General features: G+C 43.9%; 1 protein-coding gene across 1 annotated transcript; it reads left to right on the top strand.

Annotated features, from left to right (window-relative positions):
• Positions 1 to 2,637: 2,637 nt before the first annotated feature.
• On the top strand, positions 2,638 to 3,986 carry LOC117098684 (26S proteasome non-ATPase regulatory subunit 6-like). The gene is given in 3 exon segments (XM_033237522.1): positions 2,638 to 3,646; positions 3,649 to 3,681; positions 3,684 to 3,986. Coding segments are annotated over 3 exon segments (1,164 nt in total). The 5' UTR covers positions 2,638 to 2,682; the 3' UTR covers positions 3,851 to 3,986.
• Positions 3,987 to 9,852: the final 5,866 nt, after the last annotated feature.

The raw sequence follows: 9,852 nt of genomic DNA, 5'->3' as shown, positions 1-9,852 counted from the left end.
AAAAACTAGCCGGGCGAGGTGGCGGGCGCCTGTAGTCCCAGCTACTCGGGAGGCTGAGGCAGGAGAATGGCGTAAACCCGGAAGGCGGAGCTTGCAGTGAGCTGAGATCGGCCACTGCACTCCAGTCCGGGCGACAGAGAGAGACTCCGCCTCAAAAAAAAAAAAAAAAAAGAGTCATTGACAGCACTGAAGTAAACTCTGAACACTGATCAAGCTGCAATAATGATGTAATTGTGTATTAGGATGGGGTCCAGGATAATGAATGAAGATGGTCCTTGAAGGCCTTACTGTGGGTCCTGTGAAAGCGAGCTAGGTGGTCCTCTTTCATAGTGGGATTCAGTAGGCATCACTTAATTCTGAAAGCCCAAAGCTATTATATTGGCATGTTAGGAGAGATCTGGATGCAAATAACCAAAGAATAAGCTGAAGCACTGAAGATTTTTCTGGAAGGTATAAATGAGGGGTACCTGGGACACAACTGTTGTTGGTAGCAAAATCTGTTGAAATGATTGTCTCCTTAAATTGGATGCGCATTTAATTTTGAGTAAAATTTTTAAAAGGAATCAGCGATGGGATAGAGGGAATTTAATGTGGGGTGTGTGTGTATCTGAGCAGCTAAGGGCTTGAGTGTAGCAGACGCTGTCATACCCCACTTTTATCCCCTTGGCACTCCATTCTTGTGAGTACAAAAGATTCTTTACTAGAGACATCTGCAACTATGAACCTGAGGGCTTGCCTGGACACAAGGAGATGCCCAGCTTGTACATAGGTGTTTCACAGTGGGCAGGCCTATGAAAGTCTACCCCAAAGTCTTAGGAACCTGAGAGGCTGAAGAAAGAGGCTGATGAATACAGTTTCTTAGAAAGAAACATTTAAAAGGACTTACAAACAGAACCCATGTTTGTGTCTCGGGCCGCCGCAAGACAAGATGGTGGATCCCCGCACCATTACCCCCAAGACCCAAGGCTTATATACCACAGGGAGAGAATTGGTACAGCACAGATTTGTAGGACAATTGAAGTATGATAACATCAGAGTTATTTGACCTAAGGGAAGGATTTAGGTAAGTAGTTGCTCTTACACAAGAAACAATAGATAAACTAGAAATTTCAGAGGCCCTCCCAGAATGCTGGTCAATCAGAAGCCAATGTGGCACATTAGTTTCCAAGATGGAGTTGCTTCAGCCTCCACAATGGGTCAGACTGGAAGAGACTGGGAGATGCCCCAAAGTGGTAGAAAGGGATCTAGACAGGGCACTGACTTTATCCACTGACGTTATTCCTGGGAGATGATCCCTCAAAGCACCAAGAGGCAAAGGGGGAAGTGAGAGTGGTAGGAGCCAATGAAGGGGCATTCTCTGCTGTGGACAACAGGAGCACAGTCCTATAAGGGACCTCTGGGAGATAATGCACACGAGCCTCAGAGTTATGGAGATAATCTCCAGGACACTGTGGCATTACTATTGCTAGGACTTCACCTGGTGAACTGGAAAAGTTGCAGGCAGAAGGGATGCACTGGTGCTTGTGAGAGACTTAGGGGAGAAGGTGAGTATGAAGACCCAGGGATCGGTTGGTAGTTGCTGAGTGTCCTTTATGCATTAAGGGGAAAATGACAGGTTCTGCTCAGCCAGTTATCAATTTAAGTCCCAACCTGAAGGTCAAAAACTTCATGGCAGCATATAGAGGGACCTGCATCTCTTGTAGTTAGAGAATAGACCCAGGACTAGATTGTCAGCAAAACTACAGAAAAGGCTGAATCTATAGCCTTGGCAAGTCTCTTATACCAAAATCAAGGCCCTGATAAGGAAGAAGTAGATCATGAAGGGTGGAATAAGGATAACTAGGTGGATGTGTTCAGCTGCCCCCTTGTAGAAGTATCCACTGCCCCTTTACCAAAAGATAGCACCTTCCCCCTTTCCTGAAGACTATGCAGAGTCTCAGCTGAGGTGGCTTTATGCCCTGCAAGGTGATACTTGATTTCTTTAGATTTGCTGTCACCTCCTCCCTTGGCTACTAGATTAATAACTCAGGTCAAGTCTCAGCATGGCCTGATTATGAAAGTGCTGGTCCTGATATGGAAGGAATGATCCATTCAGCTAAGAAAGAGCAACAAAAATTGGAGAACGTGCTTGGGAATATATCTGGAGCTGGTGCTGGACCAAGGGAGATAGAATATAGGGCTGGATAAGATAGTAGATTTGTCAGGGCACATTCTCAGGACATAAGATTTAATGTCTTAATATACTGCTGGGATAGTTACTAGATGCTTGGAAAACTATGTTCCACAACTCTATGTTTTGTGAGTGTGGAAGCCCTGGTTCTCAGGAAGGAGACATTTCTGTCAGAACACGGGAAGAATCCCATTAACCCTAAAGCTATTGATGTTGCCTGGTCATTTAGGGCTCTTCATGCTAATAGACCAGCAGGTAAAAAGAGTTATCCTACTGGCAGAGGTAATTGACCCCAACCATCCTGAGGAGCTAGGGTTGCTGCTACATAAGAGGGGCAGAGAGGAGTCTGGTCAGAATTCCATGTTAACTATACATGAGCAATTACAACAACTGCAGCCTGACTAAGTCATAGAAACCAAGACCCCAGGGGAGCAGACTAAACCATTAGAAGTTACCTTTAGCGCCGGTCGGAACCGAGTTGTCTCCTGTCAGCCACTGTCCCCATCGCCGCGATGCCGCTGGAGAACCTGGAGGAGGAGGGTCTGCCCAAGAACCCCGACTTACGCATCGCGCAGCTGCGCTTCCTGCTCAGCCTGCCCGAGCACCGCGGAGACGCTGCCGTGCGCGACGAGCTGATGGCGGCCGTCCGCGATAACAACATGGCTCCTTACTATGAAGCCTTGTGCAGATCCCTCGACTGGCAGATAGACGTGGACCTACTCAATAAAATGAAGAAGGCAAATGAAGACGAGTTGAAGCGTTTGGATGAGGAGCTGGAAGATGCAGAGAAGAATCTAGGAGAGAGCGAAATTCGCGATGCAATGATGGCAAAGGCTGAGTACCTCTGCCGGATAGGTGACAAAGAGGGAGCTCTGACAGCCTTTCGCAAGACATATGACAAAACTGTGGCCCTGGGTCACCGATTGGATATTGTATTCTATCTCCTTAGGATTGGCTTATTTTATATGGATAATGATCTCATCACACGAAACACAGAAAAGGCCAAAAGCTTAATAGAAGAAGGAGGAGACTGGGACAGGAGAAACCGCCTAAAAGTGTATCAGGGTCTTTATTGTGTGGCTATTCGTGATTTCAAACAGGCAGCCGAACTCTTCCTTGACACTGTTTCAACATTTACATCCTATGAACTCATGGATTATAAAACATTTGTGACTTATACTGTCTATGTCAGTATGATTGCCTTAGAAAGACCAGATCTCAGGGAAAAGGTCATTAAAGGAGCAGAGATTCTTGAAGTGTTGCACAGTCTTCCAGCAGTTCGGCAGTATCTGTTTTCACTCTATGAATGCCGTTACTCTGTTTTCTTCCAATCATTAGCGGTTGTGGAACAGGAAATGAAAAAGGACTGGCTTTTTGCCCCTCATTATCGATACTATGTAAGAGAAATGAGAATTCATGCATACAGTCAGCTGCTGGAATCATACAGGTCATTAACCCTTGGCTATATGGCAGAAGCATTGGTGTTGGTGTGGAATTCGTTGATCAGGAACTGTCAGGTTTATTGCTGCTGGGAGACTACACTGCAAAATAGATAAAGTGAATGAAATAGTAGAAACCAACAGACCTGATAGCAAGAACTGGCAGTACCAAGAAACTATCAAGAAAGGAGATCTGCTACTAAACAGAGTTCAAAAACTTTCCAGAGTAATTAATATGTAAAGCCATGTAACAAAGGATTTCCTTTAGAGATAATTATTTGGAATTTTTATAGCTTACTTCACTATGTGCCCAGGTCAACTGTATAAAATAAATATGCATTGTTAAAAAAAAAAAAAAAAAAAAAAAAAAAAAAGAAGTTACCTTTAGAACCAATTGTAGGGGACACAGATGATAAATGCTCATTATGGCCTCTGGACTGCCATGGCAGTGAGAATTGTAGTTCTCCCATAACCCTCTTAGAAGTTTTTCCCCAGAAGTTGTTACCAACCATCATTCATCTTGAAGAATCCATGACGGGATACAAGCGGACCTGATGAATCTGAGCCACACAAGGGGTGAGCTGTAGTGGATAATGTCAGCATCTTTCCACATCTCCCCAAACCTGTCTTTATCATTTTTAGGTATGCCTATCGTCAGTCTAACTTCCAAAGCTAGCACATAGACCTATTTCTTGGAGAACTGCCCTCGGATTCCCATAGCACACAGAAAGACCCAGAGAAACCTGGAAATATAACTCCTCTGGGTATCCCTTAACCACTGTCTGACATCAACATGGGATGACAGACTCAGCTCCCTTACTTTGGGCTGGGGTGATTCCAGGGCATGACTTTCCCTCCAACATTTTCTTGAAGGATCAAGTTAAAGTTCCTCTTTGTGAGACCTTGCCTAAGACTGCTCTCCTGCTTGGTGTCCTCTTTCCCTGTCCTGCTTCTTCTACTGCCTTACTTACTTCCTGTAGCAGCACTTCCTTAATCAAGGTTCTCAAATCCTAGTTTTGGAATCAGCTTCTAGAGGAGCCCAATCTAGGACACCTGCCAATATATACTTTACAGCATCACTTCAATTATCAACCCACAAAAATGTCCTCTTAAATTAAGCTTCATCACTCAAGGAAGCATCACAGGTATTTTTCCAGGGGTAAGCAGACTTTTAAAGAGCTAGTTGTTATCATTTCATATTTTACAGATGAGGAAACTGAAGATCAGAGAAGTTAAACTATCATGCCATGGTCATGTATAACTAGAAAGTAATGATGTTTGTAATCAACCTGCATTTTATTTTTCTTTAGAATGCATGCTTCTCAACTTCACCACATGGCCTAGAAAGGAGAATAGTATAATCTTCGTGTCCTGAGGAGATAATGACCTAACTCTGGTAGAAGTAGTAATGAAAAGGAAGCAGTGGGCCGGGCACGGTGGCTCAAGCCTGTAATCCCAGCACTTTGGGAGGCCGAGACGGGCGGATCACGAGGTCAGGAGATCGAGACCATCCTGGCTAACACGGTGAAACCCCGTCTCTACTAAAAATACAAAAAACTAGCCGGGCGAGGTGGCGGCGCCTGTAATCCCAGCTCCTCGGGAGGCTGAGGCAGGAGAATGGCGTAAACCCGGGAGGCGGAGCTTACAGTGAGCTGAGATCTGGCCACTGCACTCCAGCCTGGGTGACAGAGCGAGACTCCGTCTCAAAAAAAAAAAAAAAAGAAAAGGAAGCAGTGGATATAAGTATGTCTCAAAGAAGGGAAGCCACCTGATTGGCTGTGGAGTAAGAAGCAAGGGATTAAGAAAAGTCACCTATGATACTTTATCTTCCAGCCTGGGGGACTGGAAAGTTGAGAGAGAAAGCTTATGTATATGCAGATGAGGGAAGAGCCAGAAAAGGGCGCAGAGCCAGGTAGAGTAGAGGCATAATATGTCTGTACTTGATCTCATCTCTAGGTTTAGAAGCGTTTGGAAAAGAATAATTTTGCCCATTTATGTGCAAATCTCCAGCATCCATTCTTATACCCATCATGTCTGGTAATTACAGAGATGTGATTTGCATTAGGGCCAGATGCAGGGATCTATTGACACAAAGAAGACACCTGATAATTACAAGAGTTCAAATGCAGCCAATCAGTGAATACAGACTGGAGAAAGCAACAATTGCCAATGGAAAGCTCGCCAAAACAGACGAGTCTGGCTGACAGAAGAAGAAAAAGCCTTTTATTTAGAAAAAGTATAAAATAAATTGCACCCCCTTTTTTTTGTCTCTACCTTTCATAGAAAGATTGTCCTGAAAGGCAGACTCCCTCTTTTAATGAGATTCTGGAAAGACAAAATAGCTGATTAGCCCCAGCGTTTGAGAAGAAAGATTTGTCCAAATTATTTTTAGAAAATTAGCACCAAAGCCAAACAGTCTCCCTTTCTGCATTTTCATGATCTCTGCATTTATTTTCATGGCCTCTCCTTTACCTCCTGCCCATTACTCTACAAATCTCCAGGCTCCTTCTCTCACCTTCTAGTTTTCACAAACTGAAACCAGACTGCTTTTTCTAAATCCAAGACCTGGTGATGACACTTTTCCTTCCCATACTTCCTCGGAATCCTTCAATGGCAGCCCATCCTCACCTGAATAACCTAAACTCCTCCCTCCAGAGAGACCCAAGTCAGACTTTCCATAGGTTATGGAAAATGACCAACAGGGCCAGGCATGGTGATTCACGCCTGTTACCCCAGCACTTCGGGAGACTGAGGCAGGCGGATCACCTGAGGTTAGGAGTTCGAGGTCAGCCTGGCTAACGTGGTGAAACACCATTGTAAAAATACAAAAATTAGCCGTGCATGGTGGTGGGCGTCTGTAATCCCAGCTACTGGGGAGGCTAAGGCAGGAAAATTGCTTGAACCGGGGAGGCAGAGGTTGCAATGAGCCAAGATCGCGCTACTGCACTTTAACTTGGGTGACAGCATGAGACTCTGTTTCAAAAAAAAGGAAAGAAAAAAGAAAATGACCAACAGTCCTTTCTTTCATGGGCTTCTAGATTTTTTAATTCTGTGGGCTAGAAAGTTTAAAATTAACGAAGAGTGATTTATAGATGCAAATGTCTATTACCACCCTTATCCCACAGAAGAAAACATTTTAACATCTAAAGAGTAGAAAAAGTAAAACTAAAATAAAAGTCCTTTAGGTTCCCCTAAAGCTTCTGTGTCTTAGAGAGAACACTGGCTGACGCTATTTGGTTGTAATACAGTTGTTTGAAATAGGTATTTGCTGTTTAAGGAACAGGGAACTATTTTTGTTGTTTGTTGTCGTTGCTGTTGTTTTCTCCCTGGGGCGTTCTGAGTGCCTGGAAGCACTTGATTTGCTTGTGCAGTCCAACCATTAAATGCCTGGTCATTCTCAGTGTGATCCTGCATCCCAGCCCCTGTTGCCTGACCCAGCAATGAGTCAGCCAGCCCCGTAAGAGGGCGGGCAGGGAGAGACATACGCCCAGCCTGTGCCGTTGCCGCTGCCCCCGAGGTGACTTGATAACCCCTGCAGCTCCCCCAGTAGAGGAGAAATGACTCTCTTTTCTTCAGGCCATGAGACTTCTCCACACCTGCTTAGAATACAGATAAACTGGAATAAATCTCTTCTTTGGCTCAGGATCCTTCCTTTTCTCTCCAATTGGATGGTCTCAGGAGGAAGACAGGCAGCAATAGAGATTGTTTATGTGCAAGCCATAGTCTGTGTTTCTTTCCAAATATCCCTAGAGGAACAATTAGTTGCTCCGTCCCTAGAACTACATAATGAGTTTTTTTGTTTTTTGTTTTGTTTTGTTTTTGTTTTTGTTTTTTTGAGACGAGGTCTCGCTCTGTTGCTCAGGCTGGAGTGCAGTGGTGCCATCTCGGCTTACCGAAAGCTCCACCTTCCAGGCTCATGCCATTCTCCTGCCTCAGCCTCCCAAGTAGCTGGGACTACAGGTGCCCGCCACCATGCCCAGCTAATTTTTTTTTTGTATTTTTAGTAGAGATGGGGTTTCACTGTGTTAGCCAGGATGGTCTCGATCTCCTGACGTCATGATCCGCCCACCTTGGCCTCCCAAAGTGCTGGGATTACAGGTGTGCGCCACTGAGCCCAGCCATAATGAGTTCTTAATTAGAATAATACTCATCGAATCTGAGTTGGATATTAAAAAAAGTAAAGAGAGATGGGGGCTGCTGAATGGAGAGTGAGTGAAGAGGTCAGGATATGTGAGATTTCTAAGGGATTGAAGAACAAGGATGTCGGGTATATCCTGAGTAGAGAGCTGCCAGGATGGAAGGATGTGCCAGAAGGTGATTTGTTTGAATGTAAGTTTCCGAAGTGTTCTAGCTCTTTATTGCTGCATAGCAAAGTATGCTGAAACTTGGTGACTTAAAGCAACAGCCACTTTAACATATCTCATGCTTTTGTGGGTCATAAATTCAGGCAGGGCTCAGCAGGGCAATTCTTCTGAATGATGTAGCTAATCACTTATTTTATTTTATGTACTATGTAAACTGACTACTCAGATTTAAGGAAAATAGTGTTCAAATTAATTTTTTACGCACAGTTTTTCGGTTTGTATTAATGGACTGTGATAACTAATTTATACCTTGTGGAATTTATCTCCATTTAATGAATTATCTTGAAGACTGGGATGACTCAATCAATTAACATTCTTAGCATTCTTTGAAAATGTTTTAGGCCATTTTATAAAATTGTGTTACATATGGATGCAGTGGCTCACGCCTGTGATCCCAGCACTTTGGGAGGCCGAGACAGGCGGATCACCTGAGGTCAGGAGTTTGAGACCAGCATGGCCAACATGGTGAAACCCCGTCTCTATTAAAAATACAAAAATTAGCTGCACATGGTGGCAGGCGCCTGTAATCCTAGCTACTCGGGAGGCTGAGGCACAAGAATTGCTTCAACCCTAGAGGCGGAGGTTGCAGTGAGTCGAGATTGTACCACTGCACCCCAGCCTGGGTGACAGAGTGAGACTTTGTCTCAAAAAAAAAAGTCTTGTTTCTTAGTATGCGTATGTCTTCAACTTCATTCCCTATACTACTTATATGACCTACTCTGCCTCTTGAAAAAAATATGGGTATATGAAAACCTCACCACATCTAATTCTTTTAGACATGAGGAAAAATTATATATATAAATATATAAAGTAAACAAGTTCAACCCAATAAATGAGTCTTAAATAGTACTGGCTGTGAAACTTATTATTATTTATATAATATAGGTCTTAAAATCTAAAAATGATAGTTTTAGAGAACTTTTCTAAAGAATTATAGTTAAGATAATCCATTAACCAGAACTTGTAGAGTTGTAGGGCATTTGGCATCAGAACTTGGTTTTTCCGACTAGTTGTTGTTTTTGTTTGTTTTGCTTTTTGTTTTGTTTTTTTGGAGACAGAGACTCACTTCTTCACCCAGGCTAGAGTGCAGTGGTGCAATCTCGGCTCACTGCAACCTCTGCCTCCCATATTCAAGGGCATGGGCCACCACACCTGGCTAACTTTTGTAATTTTAGTAGAGATGAGGTTTCACCGTGTTGCCCAGGGTGGTCTTGAACTCCTGACCTCAAATGATCTGCCCACCTAAGGCTCCCAAAGTGCTGGGATTACAGGTGTGAGCCACTGCGTCCAGCCTCTGACTAGTTTTTAAAAGATATTTTTATTGCATTTATCCAATAAAACACATCATATTGCAATGCTTTGAGAAACAAGAAGATCTGTTCTCATTTTATTATTAACAATATTAATGGTTGCAGGAAGCCGAAGGCCCGTGGGACATGACCAACTCAGAATTCCACTGGAGACTATATGATCAAACAGCAAAGTGTTTATTATGAATGCAGGATGTGGGCAAACTCACGACTGCTCCTGCCCACAGAAGATTTGCTGGAGGCAGTTACTCTCTGGCTCCGAGGTTATCTACTGCGACATCTAGAGAATGCAGTCTTGCAAGCCTACTCTGGACCCAGCAGCTGACCCCTTCTTCCACCCTCCTTCTCACTATCTCTTTTGCCCAATAAATACGGAGGGCTGTGTAAAGCTCAGGGCCCTTGTCCACTAGAGGCAGAGTGCTTCCAAATATACTCTTTTGTCTTTGTGTTTTGTTCCTGCATTTGCCCCAGTGTTCAGTCCCCTAGGTCCGTGCGTGTTACAAGTGGTGCCCCGATTAGCCACAGAATCGAGTGCTCTACAAATGGTTCTTTAAAATCCAGAACTGAGT

The sequence above is a fragment of the Trachypithecus francoisi genome, unplaced genomic scaffold, assembly GCF_009764315.1.
Source record: "Trachypithecus francoisi isolate TF-2019V2 unplaced genomic scaffold, Tfra_2.0 Lachesis_group16, whole genome shotgun sequence".
In the NCBI taxonomy this organism is placed as follows: Eukaryota; Metazoa; Chordata; class Mammalia; order Primates; family Cercopithecidae; genus Trachypithecus; species Trachypithecus francoisi.
This window is presented reverse-complemented; position numbering and strand designations above follow the sequence as displayed.